Here is a 22,891-nt window from a genome sequence, read left to right as displayed (position 1 = left end):
AATTAGTCTTTTAGGATTAAATTTATATCACCGACACTATTTTTTCTTCCTCTTCAATTGAAAAAAAAATAGTCGATATCTTTAAAAATAGTTGAGATACAATTGTATCATAATTAGTCACATATACCTTTTAGGTTAGGGAAGCTTAGGTTAGGAAACGTTAGGTTAGAAAAGGTTAGGTTAGAAAAAGTAGTTGTCGGGGGAGAGGTTATAGGTTAGAAAAGATAAAGTTGGGCAAAGCATGAAGTAGAAAAAAACTTAGGTTAGGAAAGATCAGGAACATGGTGCCTGATTGTACCTTATGAAAAGAGCAATCCAACATAACATGAATCGATACTGTAGTGCAATTTTATTTTTATAGTCAGTGAAAATGGAAGACTATAAGGAGGTCCACGTTAAAATGGCAGTGTATGATTGACAATACTGTTGCTGTCCTTTTCTATCATACAACAAAACAGATAGCGCTATCTCTCTCTAGCTTTGCAATGTTGTCTGTTTGCCAGAATATTTTATTTTTACTTTTGACAGTAAAAAAGTAAACAAACAATTCTCAGCCGCCATTTTTTTTTCATTCTATCAAAATACTTTAGTACCCTACACTAGTTGTGTAATTGATTTAAATAAAAACACTTCATTCACATGGGCTACTTTTTAAATTAATGAAACAATTTATTGATTTAAAATGTATTTTTGAAACAATGAAATAATTTTTAGACATTACCCTATGAGAAAACCAAATTAAAATACCTGAAATGACATTTTAAAAGTTGATAACTAACTTCATCAATGCTTCAGTTAGCCTACACGTATAGGTTAGACCTACTCCTACCGGTATAAATAATATTGATAGGCTATTTCAGAATTATTTCCATTGAAATTACTTATTTTAAATAGGATTTCAATTTTTCTATTATTTTTGAAAGAAATTGGAATAGAATACCTACCAAATAACTCAACTTCTGTTGTTTTGAAATTTAGATTGGTGTTTTACAGCTTTTTTAATTAGCCGCCATTCCAGGTTTGTACAAAAATAAAAATCTGATCTCGGTTATGAAAGCAAATTTTTGAATCAAAATAAAAAAAATTTCTTGATTTATTCGACATTAAATTGATTATTTTATCAAGGAAATGATAATTATTATTAGATCAAATTTAATGGGATGAATTGAGTAACAGCTGTGTACTCTCAGTGGCAAAATGGAGAGACGTGGCAACGTTTTTCTCCTATCTTTCTTCACTGCCATTATAACGTGAACCTCACTATAGGGACAGGGTTGTGAATTCTCTTCATAATCACAGCCTTCTACAGTAGCTAACATTCCCAGTATATCTAATCGAATATTTGTCTATTCTTGTCAATAATAATCAATTATATTCATATTGTCAAGAAAATATAGTTTTCAATAATTTAAAAATAACTTTTTGATTTGAAACTCACTTTTCGAAGAACTGGTAAAACGTCTACTCTCAAATCGTTGAATTTCAAATTTAAAAAAAATGACTAATCGAACAATGACTAATTTCAAATTTTAAAAAATGACTAATTTTTTTTAAATGACTAAAATTTTAAAAAATCTGGTGTGGCGCACTCACACAACTTTCCTTGCCGTTATGAAAATAGATCACCTGACGCTAGTGTAAACGCGCATATCAAGTCAAAGATCTGAGCCAGCTGGTGACAGTTCAATAACGCTGGATACACACGAGATATCTCTGCTATCTCTTCTTAGAGAATGAATTAATAGAATCAATTGTTGCCAAAAGTTTGGAATTGAATATTGAAATTGAATTGAAAATTACATTTTCTCAAATTTCAAGCTTATTTTTAATTTTAGGTGAAAATGTTACTGGACATTAATTGAAGAGATTCCCATGCTCAATTTTTTCCACTCGAAATTTTTCGTTTAAATTATATCTGAGACCTGATAAATGGAAATCTAAAATCAAACTTTGCATAGATGGGGCAGAGCTCCTGAAATTTTTACAGATACGGGACTTGTGGCAGTTGATATAGCTTATCAGTGACTATTTCAGGTATAAAATTGATCAAAATCGTTGAAGCCATTTTCGAGAAAATCGCGAAAAACACTGTTTTTGACAACATTTTCGTCATTTTAGCCGCCATCTTGAATCCCATTTGATCGAAATTGTTCGTGTCGGATCCTTATTGTGTAAGGACCTTTAAGTTTCAATATTCAAGTCATTCTGTTAATTGGGAGATGAGATATCATGTACACAGACGCACATACACTCATATACACTTACACACACACACACACGCGCGCACAGACCAATACCCAACAACCACTTTTTTGGACTCAGGGGACCTTGAAACGTATAGAAATTTAGAAAGTGGGATACCTTAATTTTTTTCGGAAAGCAATACTTTCCTTACCTATGGTAGTAATAGGGCAAGGAAAGTAAAAATCTAATCGGTTTCCTTGAACAGCTGATCTAGGATCTACTCTTCTTTGCTATGACAGTTGTCAACCTAACCTTAGTCCTGCTTCAGATCAGAAATTTAAACTGACTTTTCTAATGTTAAAATATGTTATTTGAAGATAAATTTATGTTTAAACTCATTATTATTTTTCTTTCTTCAATTAAATAACAAAAATTGAGTTGATATCTTCAATAATAACTTGAATACAGCAATCTCCCCTGGTGACCACAGACTGCATTTCGGTGTTTTCAAATTATCATATTCAATATTCAAATTCTTTTATAACATTTGGGCTTCCCAGCTTCAAATTTATGTCCTCTTTCAAGTGAAAAAAAATTGAGTCGATGTCTCTGAAAATAGCTGAGAGTTTGCTCGCAGAGAAGGAGAATCCCTTTTACTTTGTGACCAATGTAAATTCGTGTCAGTAGACAATTATCCTTGGTATAGGCTAGAGTATTTGTGGTCTGTGACTCGTTGTTTTCGTGAAATGACGCTTCTGGGTACCTAGAATCTAGAACCAAAACCAATTATTCTCAAGCTGGTCTGGCTAGGACTAGGATCCAAGAAACACGACTAACTCTTCATTTTTATATTTTTCAAATGAACATTTCTATGCAATATTGATCAGATTCAAGTAGTCAAAATTTACGTTTTGGACAGAAAGGAATGTAAAAATCGACTCCCAGATGAAGTTTTGCAAAGATTATGCAACATGAACTAGAGGCTACTAGACTTGAATCTCCCCTTGATCCCCCTTGAACCCTCAAGGTTCAATTCCTTAGAGGCGTTCTATCAGCGCAGTTATAAGCAGGCCTAACTGCGTCAAGAGCTTCCTACTTATAGCTGCGCTGCTAGAACGCCTCTAAGGAATTGCACCTTGAGGCTCAACTCACACTTACGCGACTCAGGTCGAGAAGAGACTCAACTCTAGTTGAGAGCATGTGTTTTCAAATGGTGGTAGTCGCGGAGACTATATTCGACTGGTCTGAGTGTCAACATTTGGAAACATATGCTCTCGACTAGAGTCGAATCTCTTCTCGACCTGAGTCGCGTAAGTGTGAGTTGAGCCGTACGCGACTCAGGTCGAGAAGAGACTCGGCTCTTACTAGTAGAGAGCATGTGTTTCCAAATGGTGACACTCAGACCAGTCTCCGCGACTGTCACCATTTGAAAACACATGCTCTCGACTAGAGTCGAGTCTTTTCTCGACCTCGCGTAAGTGTGATTTGAGCCTAAATATGAACTATAGTGAGGTCCACGTTATGATGGCAGTGGAGAAAAATAGGAGAAAAACGTTGCCGATCTTCTGTTTTATCATTGCCTTCTATAGACGGTAGCTGATACAGGATATTGATGTAATATTGACGGGTTCAATCTTGTTTAAAATAATCAATCATATTTTATTAAGCAAGAAATTATATTTTTCAATAATTCCATAATTTTCATAATTAAGATGAAATATTGTGTTAATTAATTATTATTTCCGCTTTGAATGATAGACAAGGATAGCAATACCATTGCCAATCAAACACTGCCATTATAACGTGGACCTCACAATAGCTTCGACCTTATGATTATTTTCTTATCTTTCTAGTAGTGTTGCATGTAAGATCTATATTAGTATTCATCACTATAAATTTTCGTTCACTTCATATAAGATAATAACCAAACATTACTTTATCAAAATACTAAAAATGCAAGTTTCGTTAAATTCATTTCTATAATTGTAATAATAATAATATCGAGTGACCTGGCTGGCTCAGGTCTGGTGTCGGAGTTCTCAGGTCGCAGGTGATCGATTTCAGGGCCTCTGTCATGACCTAACGACTGCTTTTTAGGTAGCCAGGACCGACGATTTAACGTGTCCATCCGAAACACTAGTAGCCTGAGAAAAATATCGTGATAAAGATCCATTTTTTCTTAACACAAATGCTCGTTGCACTCGTTAGTATTCCTTGAACATATTGAAATAAAAAACTGAAATTCTGCCATGAAATATTATAGTACCGTAGTAGTATATTCATGATGATAAAAGTGGGCTCTCAGGACCTAGGCTCATGACTTACGCCAGATAAATTCTGGATCTTGATTATAAGGTTGAATCGCACTTCCAAAATTGTCCAACTTAATTCTTCTTTCATAATGTCTTTCTGTAATTTTTAATCACCACTTGTGTTGAGTTGGATTCCTCATATGCAATGTGTTAAACAGAAGCTTAGAATGATTTTTTTATAAACTCCGAACTCTTCCCCCCCCACACACACACACGCGGTACGTATAGTCAGTCTTCTTGGGGGAATTCAACTCTATCTATAAAAGAACACTAATGTAATAATATATCACTAACAATAAATGAAATCTATGTAATTTTAGATTCTTGTGTCATGCAATGTGGAAAATAGATTGATTTGATTTGTACATCATTTAATGGCTTCTATTACCTAGAGGTCATGAAAACATTTCAGTTTGTTGTATTACAAGTATACATCATGCTATTACTTTGAGTGCATTCATCACTATCTTTATTGGAAGTTAACTCAAAGTTGATACAGTAATATTCATTAAAAGAAGATAGTAAAAACCTATTCAGAAGTAACATTTGATTATTAGCATTGAAATTATTTATACCTTGTGTACTATGCTTTGTATTGTTTTATTTTAAATTAAGTTATATATAATTACATGCAGGGTGCGGCATCATAACTTCATTTTTTCAAAATTTCATAAAACGCATTGTAAGAGTCTGAAAAGTTTTATTCTATTTTCGATATGTAAGTATTGTTACATTTCTTTGGTTGGCAGTAAAAATTTAGAATAAATTTTGAATCACGTAACAAAATAAAGACTACTTGACTTACTATCTGGTGTGGAAAGGAGACTCATTAATGCACAACATATTTGTAGAGAGAGAGAGAGATATGACTTTAATGGACCTGATTTTGTGAACATTACAAAATATATTTCAACTGACTAGAAATATTTTGACTAGAGATAATAAAGCCTTAAGAAATCAGGTAAGCCAAGATTAATACAGAGATCTTCAAAATAATAAATTATTTCAGCAAACAAGAAATTTAACAAAATCTAAGGTTGAGAAGCTACTCAAACGGGAACTTTAGGACTCTAGTAAAATTTGAACTAAAACAAAACAAGTTTACAAGACCAACTTGTTCTTCACATTACAGAAAATCAACCTATTAAATCTAATTTATAGTCCCTAAGCGCCTTTCATTATTTTTACCCCAAAGACTTGTGTCAGGGGTGATTAAACATTTTTAGAAATGCTAATCACACCAAACACAGTCTGTATTGGCGAACCCCTCCCCTTTTTGAAACAGTTCATAATCCACTTCGTTTTCCCTGTTTACACCTTTTCACGATGAATTATTTTTTTCATACCTTGTTCCGTTGATCGCACTGGGTATTGTATTGATTTGATACTGACGGTTTGTTGCTGTCCCTGACTCGTCCTGCGAGTTCGTAGTACAGAGCCCGTTGTTAGAATCCACTGCGGCCGTCCTTATAATGATTCGAGGGTTCCTGGTCGATTGTGAAGGCGGTGGGTCGTCAACTCGTAAACCGCTCTAAGCGGAAATTGTTCAAGAATAAAATCGAGCCATTTTCGTATCTCTCTCTTTCCTAGTTTTACATGAAATTTATTAAAGCATAATAGAAGAAAAAATAATACTGAAGAATATGTACAATTTGGTCACAACCAATGATCGACTACATATTTTGACTAGAAACCAAAACTAGAATAAATTGCAACTAAAAAATCGGGCAGAGATACGCAGATGTTCCCTGGCTCCAAAGTTTTTCCAAGTGACGAGCAACGCCTTAGCAAAATCTTGGATACAGCTCAATCAGGCTTGCCAATTAATAGAGGACAAAAATTAATTCCCCTCATAAGCATACCTCTCTCTCTCTCTCTCTCTCTCTCTCTCTCTCCTCTCTCTCTCTCTCTCTCTCTCTCTCTCTCTCTCTCTCAATAATAAAGTGAGAGAGAAGACAAGTAGTGGACCGATATCACCAGTTCTCACGCTGTAAACTGATGACATCAGGCAACAAGCGATAAGAAAACAAAACTTCACAGACGAGAAAATTGTAATCTATATTACCATTACAGTATGTAATTAAAGTTTGGTTTCATGTAGTTTTCAAGAGTATATAATGGAGGTGACGTTCCCCACTCTGGATACACTTAGGGCCGTTTGCACAGTCAAAGCTTAAACTGAAATCAATCAGCTGGTGGCTTGAACTAAAAATGAACCGCATTATAACTGACAAGACTTGATATGGGTATTATCCAGTTTAAAATGAAATTTAGTTTAAACTAAACTGTGCAAACGGCCCTAAGAGTACCTATTTAAGCTATAGTATTTTGATATCACCCTTTCAAGCATTGCAGGTGTAATTCTGGCAATTTCCATCTGTATGTTGTTCTTAAACTCTTGGAGGGTCTTTGGAAGGTGCATAGAGACATGGGATTCAAAAAAAAAACCCACAGAAAAATATACGGGTGCAAATCAGGAAATCAAGCCGGCCATTGAAAATCGCCTCTAATTGAGATAAGGTTTTCTGGGAAGTATTACTTTGAAACAGCCATTTCGTAAATTATGTCCATCTTGCATGGATGGAAATGAAGGTCTTCGTGAAGAATCCCCTCACAGAATGATCAGAAAGCCCAAGGGCTGACGCATATTTGCATGCTGAACTCCTTGGAGATTGCGAAATTGAAGCTCAAACCTCAAAACCACGACTCTCGAATTTGACTACTAGCACTTATCTATGTCATAAAAAAACAGAATAGTAAGCATTTCAAAAAAGGAAATTATGATGCCGCATTTTGTATTATGTAAATAAATAATATATAAACTTATAGTTTTAATGTTCTAGTCTTTTGCAGTTAATCGCGCCCTTAGTTTGAGTTTGACAGATTTCTGTGAAAAAATTGAACATGAAAGCAAAAATGGTGATGATGAGATTCGAGATCCTTCGAAGGACAGAACCAAGGTTATTCCTGTAGAAACCAGTGTGAGATACATGAATAGCAAAGGTATGATTTTAATAACTAGATTCAATATTTCAGTTTTTCCTAAACTATAAAGGCATTTAGCCACCGAAGGGCTGCACTTTAGTATATGAGCCGCGGAATATAGCATAGAGACCTATACAGAGTGTTCCACGAAAGGTGTAACAGCCGAAGACCATACATTCTACATTAAATTTGCAACAAATAATATCCAGTAAAATGTTCTTATTCAATTCTCTTTTGTCTTGGAACCGGTAAATGAAATTCAAATGAAAAATGCCAAACCACAGAATACAATAATTATAGGAGTTTTCTCTGGCCATACTTAGTCTGAAAAATATTACATGTCCAGGCATTGATGGTATAAATAGTAAAACTTTAAAAATAGTAGCCGATTACATTGCCTATCCCCTCACATCCATCATAAATAAATGTTTTCGCGAGGGAGTTTTTCAACAATTGTTCAAGATTGCCAAAATCAAACCTCTATTCAAATCAGGTGATAGAAAACTCACTGAGAACTATAGACCAATCAGTTTGCTTTCTTCATTAACGAAAATAATGAAGAAAGGAATAAAATTTCAAATTATTGAAGACAGTTTGAACGTTCATAAAAGTTAAACAAGGGACAAATTATATTATTTTTTTTGGAAATTGCCTTCTCTCTTCAATCATATCCTTGAAATTAGATGTTGACTGATAGTTTTCTAGTTATTGACGTTTTTAAAAATATCGAAAAATATATAGTATAAGAACATTTTACTAGATATTTTTGTTGCAAATTTTATGTAGAATCTATAGTCTTCGGCTCTTACACCTTTCGTGCGTCATGTTTTCTTCAGAATCTATTGTTCACAAAATCTAATATAGTTTGAAATATGTATCAATCACCAAGTGAACAAGTTGACCTCTTTTAAAGCGAAAAATTTGCACTTTTCTGTTTTCATATTTATTTTTATATAATATTTCAAGGAAATATTGAAGATATACAAACCATTTTCATTGAATTCCCCATTGCATTTTACATGAGAATTAACCATTTTTGAACTTAATGTAGGCACAAAAAATTATTGAAAATAAAAATAGAAGAAAAATCAACTACCCGTCATGCTTTTTCTGATAATACTTCGAAATCGACAACAATGTAATACAAGGTTGAACTCGTCTTGACCTCTTCTTTCAATATACTTTTTGTATGTCTCAGATTCCGCGGTCATATACTAAGTTACTTCTTTCTATTTAGATCTTCCTTTTCAGAAGAAAATTCAATGAATTTCTTCATTGAATTCAATTTCAGGTATTTTTGAAATTTTTTATTGCATTACACATGTGCGATGGTAGTCTGAAAAGTTTTCGACTTGCCAATGATATGAACAAGAGCTTGTGCATCTCTTTGGCAATTTTTTTATTCATTTTTATAGAGCTACTTGTTAGTTTTTATTGTAATAACTAGGGGAGAGGCGGGCAGTTGTGGACAAAATTCAGATTTTATTTTTGTATTTTTTTTTTTATGGATCAAATGTTACCAAATCATTTTTAAATTCAACTTCAGTATTCATTTCAAGATTTCTTGTGCACATATTTGAAAAAACTTTGATCCAAGTACCTGAAAGAAATATTTTTCAAAACCCTTACATCCTGTCCATAAGTAGCCCATCACGGGGTAGTTGTGGACAGGTCTGGGGCAGTTGTGGACATGGCAAAAAAGAGAACACTATGTCGTCAGTAACAAACTTTTAATGCATGAAATACTTCAATATACATACTCAAATTTTATATTTCAGGTCATGTCATTTGATTTTAAACTCCTCCCTTAATATTACCCCATATTATACTTGTCGAAATTGAATTTGAAACGAAAAATATTCACTGCCCTATTCGTTCCTCCTACAGTGCTAGGTTGAGGCAACTTAGAAATTGCTTCTTCATTTGTTATTTCTCTTATATCTTGGATATCAGGCTTTACAAATGTGTAGGATCTTGTTTGCTTTTTGAAGAAGCTTACCTTAAATTCTCTTGAAGAGATTTTTTCAATTAATTGGGCAACAAATTATTGATTGATCGTTTACCTGCTACCTTAACTAATAGAAAATCGGACTCATTGACATTTGTTCCATCTAAATCAATCATTTCATTTTCAATGTCACTATCAGATTCTATTCCCCATGCACTCATCTCTTCTTCTTCTTCACACATGTCTTCAAATTCATTGTCAGTTGATTCTTCTTTTCTCTGCTTCTTCGGTTTTTTCTCAGACTTGCTTGCCTTGTCTTCACATTTCATTAACTTTCTTCTAGGAACATGAATAGACGTTTTTTCTTGTTTAATTTTTCTCTTCAATAGTTCTGCTTCTATCCTGTTCTACTCCGGAGTATCTGTTAAAATACAACACTTCCCCTTCTTTCTCCCCTTCCCTTTACTATTCCCTCTTCTTTCAGCTTTAGGGTATGGGCGGATATCTTCAGGTGTGGGAAAAACCCTTTTTTCAGAATTTCTAGCAGGTTCGACAGACCCTCCATTGTCATGTGTCTTCTGAAGATTAATTTCTTCATTATTTTCAGTAGAGCAACCAGCCATTGTTTCTGCACCAACTGTTTTTTCTGATGTGTTTTCTTGTTGAGGCGTTCCTACCGGTGGCTGATCTGTAGGAAGGGATCCCAGAAAATCTTCCTCTTTGAATGTAGAGCGGTTGAAAGGTGTGATTCCAGTTTTTTTGAAGCCGGCAATTATGTTTTTCCTGCTGAATGCTTCATCAAATGCTGATGCAGTTAGATGTGCGATATTATGAATTGCAATTTGTTTGCCAGGATTTTCACTTATCCATCTATTGAAGACTGACCTACAATGACTCTTGAAAGGCCCAAAAACAGCTACATCAAGTGGTTGAAGACGATGGCTGGTGTGTGGTGGAAAAGTTAGTAATACAATCTCATTTTCTCTACAGAAAATAATTGCATCCAAACTTATGTGTGAGTTTAGAAGTGAACATAGAATGTGTTTCAAGACTTCTAGAAAAACTTCTTGTGTCATCCAGCCTGATCGATTTGCAAACCCCTTACTACCTCTTGGAGCACCATATAAGAACAAGTCTTTGAAATGCACTCTGGGATAGACATAAACTGGTGGTAAAGCACTTCCACTTGCTGTTACAATACCACAGAAAGTAACAAGTTCCCCTCGTTCTGCTGAAACACACTGTCCTACTTGCTCAGCTCCAGCTGGCGCGATGACTTTTGGGCTTTGCAGGACTGTGGTTACACCAGATTCATCTAAATTTAGTATGCGGTTGTCTGGGAATTTGTATTTCTCCATTAAAGTCTCCAAGTTATTGTAGAACGTTTCCACATTTTTCTCATTAAAACTAATGTTTCGTGCAAGGCTAGTGTTCTCTGGCTTTCTCAAGCTGAGCTGTGGGTGTCTCTTCATGAATCCTTTCATCCAATCAATACCTGCTGTCTTAGCATGATTCCAGCCCTCTGGTAAGGTCTACCTTAGCACTAAAGCATAAGAATATGCAAAATCCCTAACCTGTTTGTAGGTCAAACCGTAGTGCATTCTTGAGCAATTGATAAGGTATTCTTCTAAGAGACGTTCCTCTTCAGAAGAAAACACCTGTCTGGTAGAATACTTGGAGCTGGCAGCAAGTGCAGGTATTTCAATATCAACAGCTCCATCTTGAAGTTTTGACATCCGCTTGTGTAGCATTGATTTCTTCAGTCCATGGTAGTAGGCTGCAGCTTCTCGAATAGAACGATTCCCATTCCTTATATCTTCCAATGCCTGCTTCACAACTTCTTCTGAAATGGCAGCTCTTTTGGTCTTCCTTTGATAGTTCCTCACCATATTGGAAACTCTGTGAACAACAAATTCATGATTAGGCACAGTAAAGGGCTTATTTCATTTGACATGATATGTGAATCATTGGAATTATTCAAAATACATTGGATGCAAGGCTGCCTTAACAAATAACTCCAGTTCTGCATGAGAAAGTAGGCTACTGTATTTTAAATCAGTCCAATAGCTCTTGCATATAAATAGATTACAATAAACTACTATATTATGTAAATTATTTTCAATTTAACTGAAAAAAGGCCTATGAACCTTTAAGCATAGCATATCGCTCTTAAATCTCATTAAAACGCTAGATCTTATGGAGCATAAAAATTAACTGAGTCCATGCTTGATGAAATCAAATATATTTGATATAGGCCTAACAATTTCATTGAGACCAAGAATTATAATGTTCAAAACTGACTTTTGGTAGCTTTTAAGTTCAAATCCAGTTGATAATAATACTAACCAGGTGAATATAGAATACAATTCAGTGCTATTTGTGACATTTCAAGTACTTAACAGATTATAGGAATGTTTAATTCTGTTTGGCGGGGTACATGTGGATACTGTCCACATGTGCCCTTTTTTTGCCGTCCAAATGTACCCCATGTTGCAACACTGAATACAATGCTTAATTTATCATTTGAGGTTGGGTTTTGATGCAACTTCTACACATTAAATTGTAGCTAATAAACTGTTCTGTTAAATGGTTCAACTCCTATACCATTAGAATCAGCATGTCAAATATTATTAAACAAGAACTTTGAATCAAATAATTTACTTCCACCTATCAAAATCAAACAATGTTTACTTACCACACTCAGAAACAGCCATATGCAATGATTTTCCCCTGAGAGATAGGCTATCTGTGCACAACCTAGTGACAAAACTTTGAACTCACAAGCTTCACTGATTGGCGGAAAATTTGAAATGTCCACTTGTGCCCCTGTCCACTCCTGCCCCCCTTTCCCCCACAGTGATATTCAAGTTACAAAGTCATCACCTGACTTACGTAGGTTTGCTATCCTTGTCTGTAATTAGACAAAGAAAAAACTGAACTTTTTCAACTCCGCCAAGTCTTTGTAGGCTGTGAAGAAATACACAGTTGGGCAATGAAGTATGGAGTATTTGAAGTATCTGTTACACACTCATTTTTGAACGAAGAAGAAAGATTCTAGTATGTAATTTGTAAAGAGATAACATTTCCTTAGGCCGATCGATCCTATATTGGAAGCGGAGAAAATGTGGCCTGCCTTCCCGACGCAGCAACGGCTGAAATAGATAAAATATAAAAATATAAATTGTTTCCTGCAAAGAATAGAGGAAGAGTTGTAAATGGAGAGAATAATATGGAGAGATGGGCAGAACATTTCAGAGAACTGTTAACAGTAACAGATATTAATGAGGAGAATGACGTACATGATGAAAGAACAGGAGAGCCACTATTATTGAAACTGTGTATGTTGCCGGGCCAACATTCTAGGAGACAGAAATGGCTGTGGAGCACCTAAAGTATGGAAAGGCAGGTTGACTAGATAATATGATAATATGATAAATGATTAAGTGTGGTGGTCATGACACAGTCAAGAGAATACATGAGCTGATAAGTATGATATGGAGAAATGAAACTATGCCTCAAGATTGGAACATAGGTATCATAATGTCCAATTTATAAAAAAAATACGATAAACTGGTTTGTAATAATTATCGGGGAATAACTCTTCTAAGTGTACCTTATAAAGTTTTATTAAGTATTCTCAATAATTGAAGCCTATAACAAGTGTTTGGAGAGTATCAATGCGGTTTCTGACCAGAAAGAACAACAGCAGATCAAATCTTTACAATCAGCAAATTGCAGAAAAGTTTTATGAGCATGACCTGGATTTGCATATTTTATTTATTGTATTTAAGCCTGCTTTCGATAGCATAGTGAGTAGTGAACTATGGAAAACATTAGAGCAATACGCCTTATCAAAAAAGCTCATTAGTCTAGCTAAAATGACAATAGGTAAGACTTCAGCAATGGTCAAAATTGGTAATAGGAAGAGCTGCGCTTTTGAAATTAAAGCAGGTGTCAAACAAAGCGATGGACTATCTGCAATTCTATCCAATATTGCATTGCATAGAGCTATTGAAGGAATAGGCAGGGGAAATATTTTTCACCGAATGTATCAGGTATGTGCATATGCGGACCGATATATCAATCATTACAATCAGTTTGCAATGGCTTTGTATGGGAATAACGTCCTGAACAATAGATATACGATAAAATGCTATAGGACATTATATTGTAGATCTATTCATCCTTGGAAGGATAAAATCAAAGACAGATCGATATCTTGATTTAAAGCCGAGATACACTTGTTTAACGAAACCTTTGCAGTTTCGAAATTCAGCTTTCCCCTAATTTGTTGCGCAGCAATGTCTTTATTGAATGAGATAAAACGCTTCCGTTCGACTGGAAGAAAAACAAACCAATTTGAATGTGGTCAGCCCAGTCCTGAATCTCCTCTCCAGACCTAACACTGGCTTCAGTATAGGAGGGTGAACGGCGTGTCTGGTATTTGTTTCCTCCAGACCTTTGCAGCTGGTTTTCAACTGTTATTGTTCCTCAATTAAAAACCAGTCAAACTAGACAAAATACAGCTGCCTCAATTGCTGTTACCATAGCATAGCATATATAGCATAATCTCATGCTATCTTTTCTCTATGCTGTTACCTTCATTTCTTATTGAGCTCGGTGTAAACGTGCCAGCTGTACATTCTTTGTCAATAAGCCCCTTTATCTGTCATTAATATGTATATGAAATGATGGATAAAGATTGGGGTTTTATGTTTGTGATTGCTGTTTATGCAGCAATGGCGAATAATTTACTGTCTGATGAGACATTATTCGAGACTTTATTATTGGCCCTCACGTTTAGCTAGCTTTTATAGACATTGGAAAAAGAAACTGTACAGTCCCAGCCCTCTAGCTCTACCTACCGGTGGAGGGCCACTAGAGCTCAAGACTACCCATTCAAATTATTGACCACTTTTTCAAAACTTTCTAATAATGCCCCAAAAGAAAATTGATTCTTTAAAACTGTTAATCATGCATCTTTTGTCATTTCAATTTTTAACGTAGATCTGAAGATAATTAGAATTTAATAAGAATCAGACTTAATCTGCAATTAGTGTTTCCTTTTCTTTTCCTACACAGCTACTCCCAATCTAATTCTGCAGAGCGTTAAACATATGTGCGCATCTATCGCACTGGAAAGGTTTCAGTGAGCTCAGTAGTTCTGTAGAGTCGTTTGTGTTAGTCGATTAAGGTGGGCCGTCCACTAGAACCGTTTTCGTCCGAAACGAACGCGATCGAACGATCCTCCAACAAAGAAAGGAATAGATGCTCGTCCATTGCAATTGGTTCATACGGACATCTCCGGCCGATCAATTTTTCGATCCGAATTGAATAGGATTTTCCGGCTCTATCCGGCCGAACTAACTAGTCGAGCTGAGACAACAAAGTGTTCCTAACCTGAAATTGTTTCACAGTCTTGTTTGTCTTTGTTTTTGAAGTTGTTCTGTTTTATAAAGTTGTAACTATGGACAATGAAAAGTTGATAAGTTTGGTTCAAGAGCATGTTCCATTGTGGGGTATGCGAGACAAAAGATATCATCGTCGTGATGTTCAAAGGAATCTATGAACAAAGATTGCTCAATAATGAATAGCTAATTTAGTGGATATTTGTTGAAGGTAAGATTTTTGTAATGAATAACTAATTTAGTGGATATTATTTGTTTATCAAATTTTCAAAATCTCAGTATAATCATTGTTTATGAAAACATTTGGTTCTACACTCAATAGACTGACGTAAACAGTTCCAATGACGACCATATTCGGCCGAATTAACGGCCGGCAGATTCGTACGATTCAACGGCCGAACGGATCGGTTGAATACGGTTCCAGTGGACGGTTACCCTATGGGTGTTTCTTGCCGCGTCTGGTCACGACAACCTACAAAGAACACCTCTGTCCTAACAGTGTAATTTTTGGAACACAGAACAAAAATTAGTAGTCTTGTGACTAGATGTGCAAATTAACATTTATGGTTCAGCAGTTGAAACTGTGACTTTTAGTTATGATAACTGCTAGGTGATAAAAGTTCTCCACAGCTTTGGAGGAGTTGTCTATCTATTTTTATAAGAACCATCTGAAGCCAAACCGTAGCAAAACACAAGTGCATTTAACCTGGGCAATAGATCATTTGACAATCTAATTTGGACACAATATCTGGAACATTATTTTTGAATCTGTGCTCCATTAAGACAAGTTAGGAGCTGAACATATTAAAAATCCTCATCCTTTACCTCCGTGCTAAAGGTGGTATACCGTCTAATTGTCACTTGATGCTGTATTGAGAATTTCACACTCAACACTGAAGCTGCTCTAACAATTGATGGAATGGATAAAATGGTGAAATAATACATCAAATTGAAGAGAATTGAATCCTCTGCAACCCAACGCTCAGTTGTTTAACGTATTGTTGTTGAGCCCTGAAAGTGCAAAAAGTTGGAAGAAAAACTGTCTTTTCAAATATTTTACACTTTTAAAAGTAGACTCGAAAACTGAAAGAGATATCACAAAACTCCACTATACTAAACTTGTAGGAAATTTATCAAGGTTAATTTTTGTTCAGTTAGTCGTGTCGCTAGTTGCACAGTTTCCAAGATACTTGCGTGTAAACCAGAAATGAAAAAACGCAACTTTTAAACCACCCTCATCCCTTAAGCACAAGGGGTAGGGATAAGGACTTTTGATATGTTTACCTTCTAACTAGTCCAAACAAAGCTGCGAAGTCAAACATTGTGTTCCAAACGATCCCTCCAAATTTCCCTGTCAATTTATCTATTGTTGTTAAACTGAAGATTCTACACTCAACACTATAACGGCTGCAACAATCGTAGGGAGATGCTCAAAATAATGATATAATAAATTAAAATGAAGAGAATATGATGCTCTATGAGCTAATTTTTAGCACGGATTTTTTCAATCAATCGTTGAAAAGTTATAAGGCCAAAAAGATGAAAAATCGGAGCCATAAGCGTTTTTCTTAAAAATGTGACACCTTCGAGAGCTCATACTTCTAAGCTAATTTGTAGGCTTCAATTTTGAAATTCACAAAAATTTCTGAAAGACACATATTATTTGAGAGATATGTGCAAAAAACCAAAATATAGTACTTTCAAACCACTCCCACCCCCTTAGCACAGGGAGTAGGAGTGAGGACTTTTGATATGTTTATCCCCTTACTATCCTCAAAAGAGCTGCGGGGTCGAAAATTGTGTTCTAAACTTTTATAATCTTAACCCTCTATAATCTTTCGTTGGCTGGACTATTAACACTTACTATTTTTTAATCGCAATTAAAAAATTACACTACACTTGGAATTTGGGCTTCTATTTCCCGACTCTGACTCTTTTCTTTCTCTCATCCCTAGTTCCGTTTTTAATTTATTGTTTGGATTCAATAAATTTTCCATTTTTCGACCGAATTTGACTTATGATACATAAATTTGGTCCGCCTTGACGAGACGAGAAGAATGAAGTGTAGTACGATGAAATCTGAGCTCTGTGTCAAAAGTTATAAGTGTTTGAAATGTTGATCCTTGAGGTGTCCTTAAGCGCGCCTCTCCACTAGGAAATACTGAAATGAAGTGCATCTAACGGGTGATTCTGATAGAACATAATATCATGAACCTATGTCATTGTGCGAAATATCAATGTGAGGACAATGTAGTTGGTGATGATGTTTGAAGCTGAAAATTAGGTGTTTTTCACAATACAAGGAGCATTGTTGTCAGGTGTACCTGGAAATCTTTAAAAGATAGAGCGCTCTACCTGATCTCAGATTGTAGAGCACAAAAATACGCCCAGAGGGATTTTGAATTATACATCTAAATGGTAACAATCAGAAGATATTGTTGATCAAAAAATAAAATTCATCAAAATTGATTTTTTTCTTCAAATTTCACTCATTTTTGAAAAATCATAACTCAGTACTCATTGGAGATAGAGAGTTCCGAATGATCTCATTTTATTTAGAATTTTATAATCTGAAAAAAAGGCGGGAGCAAATTTTTCTGTCCGATTACGAGATTAGGCAGAAATAGCTGAAAACTGGAAAATGAGCCGAAAATACGAGGTTTTTGGGCCAACCTGTATCTAGCACAAGGAAATTTTGCATGAAGAAATTGTTTCTGGACTTCTCCCATGTACCCAAATAATAAATTAAAAAATCAAAACTACAATATAAATTGCAAGCACACCCCCTTTTTTATGTCTATATTGACTGGTCTATTCCGTTTTCAGTTATTTCCGCCAAATCCAGCATTCGGACAGAAAAATTTTACTGAAGTTCTTTTTTACACAGGGTTGTTAAAAATTATGAAAACAGCTTGATATTTCATTTACAAGGTTAATTTGAAAGTAGGTTTCACTGGGGATCCTATTAGAATAAAAAAAACTACTTTTCTGTCGCTTGAAAATTTTTGTCATTTTAGATCAAACTTCTTTTTTTTAACTGGGAAGGATGTCATGTGATACATAATTTTGAAACAGAATTTCAAGAGAAAGTGAATAACGAAAACCGTACATTGATATATTGAACCGTTTTGAATTTATTTGCATTCAAAGATAATAAAGAATTATACAAAAATGAATTGCTGAGTACATTAAAAATCTGACAGACGAAAATTCTCTGTTAAAAATATTAAATATGTTCGTAGATATTACAATAAGTGTTTACTAACACTAAATTTTAACTTGTTAGTTGAGTTTTTTTAGATTTCATTGTACTCATTTATTTCATTTTTGTTTATTTATTAATATCTTTGAATGTGAATAACTCTGTATCGGTTAGATATAGATATATTAATGTGCGGTTTTCACAATCCATTTTCCCTTGAAACTCTTTACCAAAATCATGTATCACATGACCAGCTTCCCACATAAAAAATGACGGCGGAACATATTTTATAGTCACATAAGAGTAGTTTTTAATTCAAATTGATCCTCAATGAAAACTATGGTCAAATTATCTTTGTAATAGAAATCAAGCTGTTTCCATAATTTTCACCAACTCTGTATAATAAAATTTCCAATAAAATGAAATTATTCGGAGTTCTCTATATTCAATGCATGAGTACAGAGCCATAATGTCACAATCATTTGAAAGTTGATTGAAATCAATTTTGATGAATCTCAGTTTTTAATCAACAATATTTTCTGATTGTTGCCATTTAAATTGATATTTCAAAATCCCTGTGGGCGTAACTCTGCTCTATAACCTGAGACCAGGTAGCGCTATATTTGATATAGATTTCCAGGTACGCCTGATAACAATGCTCCTTGTTTTTTTAGAAAAAAATCTCATTTTTAGCTTCAACCGTCATCACTAACTTCTTTGTCCTCACATTGAGATTTCGCAAAATTTGATTGGTTCCTAAGATCATGTTATATCAGAATCACACATTTGATACACTCAATTTGAGTATTTGCTAGTGAAGAAGGGTGTATAAGGACACCTCAAGGAACAAACTTTAAACACTCATAACTTTTGAAATAATTATCGGATTTTTTAATACCATAGCTGGTTCTTAGCTCGTCAAGGTGACAAAATCATGTATCATACGTCAAATTCGATCAGAAAATGCTAAATTGTAAATCAGAAAATTGAGCCTACTTCAAACGATATTTCCATTCAGAAAAAATTGCTAACTTCTGTATTCAAATCTGTGTATTTCAGTAATCCGTTATGGTGAAAAATTCTACTTGAATTGTGGAACGGAATCTCCTTTCTCCTTTGCGTACAGACTAAAAACAATGGGAAAATATGTTTCTAAAGTTCGATTTGTTCGTTAAAAAAATCAAGGAATGGATGATAGTTTAAAAAGCTGCAGCTTTTTAATGGCATTGGAATCAAAATTATTGTTCATTTCAGTGGAAAGAGGAGAAAAATCTTCACAACCTCGACTACATTTTCAATTTTTCTGGCCTATTTCATAGGATACGCAGCTTTTAATATGGAATTTGGCTATTTCTTTGTGTATAGTCCAGGCGCTGGCTTACATTGAGCATACATGAGAGAGGCAGAGAATTTGACTTCGGATTATTATTAGGGGGTCTTTAGTGTATATGAAACTCGATGTCGTCACGTCCCAGGGTGGTCGACAGCTTGGGGGGAGGGGGGTAAGTTGTAAAAAACACGCGCTTATAAAATCGCCTGTCCTGCAGTTATTATTCATAGTACAGCTTCTAATTTCTTCTCAATATTATGTACACAAACTGGCTTTCAATGTGGTCCTCTACATTTTTGCGCTAAACCGCATAGTTTATCCGTTAAAAAATAAAATATCTCGAAAAATGTATTTTTTTATTATGGACTTTTTGTTATTTCTCGAATATTCAAGTCATTAGGCGACTTAGAGGAAAAGGCTCCCAATAAACGTTGTAGGCCGTTTCTTCCTGAATCAAATGATATATATATAGTTTGGGGGTTACGATCATAGATGCCACGCTGGGAGGGGGATAAGTAGCACTGTTACGCTGCGGCGCGGTCCTCCCCCTTGATTAATGCGCGTAATGGCCTGTCTGTCGCATCGCTCCTACTAGTCTATGCATTTAAATTATGTATTTCAGGAACGCTATCTTATATATTTTCGGTCGCTGAACACGATTTTCAACTCTCAAGCCTTAATAATTGACAATTCTCATCATAATATACAAATTATGGTCAAAATTACAAACTTCATCTCATTATTATTATTATTTATGATTAAATTGTAATGATAAACCATCTTGTTAGGAATCCTATATGTGTTTCTCAGTCGATAAAAAACTGATATTCCATTAAGAGAGAATAATTATTCGATTTAGTTCAATGATCACTTTGGAATTGCGAAAGTCAAGTAATGGAGTAAGTTAAACAAATAATATAGGCTACCCCATATAGAGCACCGTGTAACAGGAGTAAAATATGTTCTTAATATAAATTTACAGTTGAAGCACAAATAATGCCAATTACTCCCATGTGATATGACTAAATATTTGATTACAAAGGAAATACAACTCTAAAGCTGCGTTTACACCAAAGTTATTAACGAGATGTTAATATAACTTAATCTTTATAGATTCTATTAGATTGAACATAACTTATCATACACATGATGGACATATGTGTTTGCCAAGTTCCGTTCAATCTAATAGAATCTATAAAGATAAGGTTATTAACATTTTGTTAATAACTTTGGTGTAAACTTTTCATCTGGCTGAGTTTGACTGATTGTCTTGGGGTGGTACTTGAATGAAAGTGGAATGGGAGATATCTTTGTTGAATTTGAAATATTTGGAGAGAATACATTGGAAATCTATTGAGGGGAGATCAGTATAATTAAGGTGTGAGAGCAAGTAATCAATTCAATAAAACAACTACAAGGACTCATGAACGGTTCAAATATGAGAGATTGTCAAAGTATATTTGAAAGAAGTCAGGAGCTATTTGTGGAGTTTTTTTAGAATCACAATGTAAAATCAATGACTACTTGTAATTTATGACTGATTATTGTAACATAGTTTAAATTATCTTAAATTGTATTCATGCTCATAAGGAAGGACTCTGGTATTGCACATAGGAACTGTACGAGAAAAGATCCCATACGTTTTTCATTCAATCACATAAACTATGTTATGGAGTCTGTGTTATATCTAGAAAATATAAAAAATAGCCATAGAAGTAGAAAATAATTTCCAATAAGGAAACATTAACTCTATACAGTCAATACATTGACTCTCTGTCAAATGAAACCTTGAAAATTTAATAGATGTGACAACCGATCAGGCTTTGGAGCAAACCCTCATTCGATCATCCAAAACTGAGTGATTGGAATAGCTAGTTCTTCAAAGGCTTTCCTAAAATGGCTGCTACTATATAAATAAATCTTCCATCAAAGATATTCTGTTCAAGTATGTTGACATCATTATGGATATCACTGGAGATTGTGAAGAAAGTCATCGAATGAAGTAAAACAAGAATAATGAGAGATGAGAATGAGTTCCAGAAGCATAACCTTCTCAAGAGAACATAACATTTTTCTTCAAGACTCTGATGGACAACAGAATCTGCATAATGTTATCAATGGTCTGGAAGCAAGTGAAGAAGTGTGTGATTCTCTTTTGAACGTATAGAAAGAAATAGTTATTCGGTCTCCAACGATTTTTATCTGAACATAGTTGTGGCAAATTGTAAAAGTGTACTCTCACCTATAAGAAAAGATTTCTTTCATTCTCCACGATGCAATCAAACAAAAATCCTAGTCTTTGTTAATTCTAGAACAAAAAGATCTGATCTCTGTATTCTTACTAGGTACCGTAGCTGTTTAAAGATAATTCAGCATTAAAGTTTTAGTGCAGCATGCATTTCTACAATAACAGCAATCTCTGTCAACATCTGATGGATATTTGAAAAAAACTCTTAATCTCACTTGGCCCATGAAATTGTAAGTGAAACTAGTTGTTGTTTTTGACTAAATCCCTAAATATCGTTGACAAATTCGCATAATTATGACATGGCTCTCCTACTCCTACTTCACTTTTCAAAACTTCAATACGCTGCAAGATTATGGAAACTTTGTGGTGAGAAGAGTTATGAAAATTCTCAATAAAGATTGATTGATACAGGTGGACATAGCTTTTCATGTCTATGGTCTGAAATCAAACAAAGGTAGTGAACATATTAGAAGCAGCAGAGTAAAAGAATCACTCACAATAATATGCTCTCCAAACCATCGAGACTTGATTTATAAATCTGTGGCAAAGATTTATTAATGTGACATGCAAGAATCTATAAAGGAATAATCCATACGTTAGCTACGTGCAGGAATACATACATTCATTCATTCATTCATTTGTGGATAAAATTACAAATCATATAAATATGTTTGGGAAAGAATAACAGACATGGCCCAAAACTATTCGAATCCCAAATTTTGATACTGAATAACTTGTTACCATTTCAAAACAGTCTGAACGGGAATACCATAATGGATGAATCAATCAAAAACTATTATGAAAATGAATGAATGATGAATTCCATTTCCACCATGAAGAACTAAGAAATTCCACAAATATTTCTTGGAAATTTACTGACCACTATATCAAGTAAGCGTGGCCAGTGTGCAATTAATATAATTTAGCCTGCAGCGCATCACAATAGATTAATTTGAGATAAAAACAATAGAACATAAACACATATAAATATTATAATTATTCTATCCTAAAATATTTAATGAAACCCAAGTTTCGTTTATTTCAAACAGTCATTTCTTAGTTTCCTTGCAGAATGAGATGAAGTTTGTAATTTTGACCATAATTAGTATATTATGATGAGAACTATCAATTATTGAGACTTGATAGTTGGAAAATCGTGTTCAGCGATCGAAAATACATAAGATAGCGTTCCTGAAATACATAATTTAAATGCATAGACTAGTAGGAGCGATGCGATAGACAGTCCATTACGCGCATTAATTAAGGGGGAGGAC

At 34.5% G+C, this 22,891-nt stretch overlaps 1 protein-coding gene across 2 annotated transcripts in view; it reads left to right on the top strand.

The window, feature by feature from the left end:
* The window catches only part of LOC111060598 (28S ribosomal protein S18b, mitochondrial), a 47,170-nt gene that overhangs the window by 12,736 nt on the left and 11,543 nt on the right, over positions 1-22,891 (top strand). For both annotated transcript variants that reach the window (XM_039432457.1, XM_039432458.1), the window contains exon 2: positions 7,340-7,499. In XM_039432457.1, coding sequence (XP_039288391.1) covers positions 7,340-7,499 — 160 coding nt within the window. The remainder of the gene's footprint in view (positions 1-7,339; positions 7,500-22,891) is intronic.

The sequence above is a fragment of the Nilaparvata lugens genome, chromosome 7, assembly GCF_014356525.2.
Source record: "Nilaparvata lugens isolate BPH chromosome 7, ASM1435652v1, whole genome shotgun sequence".
NCBI classification, from domain to species: Eukaryota; Metazoa; Arthropoda; class Insecta; order Hemiptera; family Delphacidae; genus Nilaparvata; species Nilaparvata lugens.
Note: the sequence above shows the minus strand (reverse complement) of the source record. Positions and strands in the feature narration are given on the sequence as shown.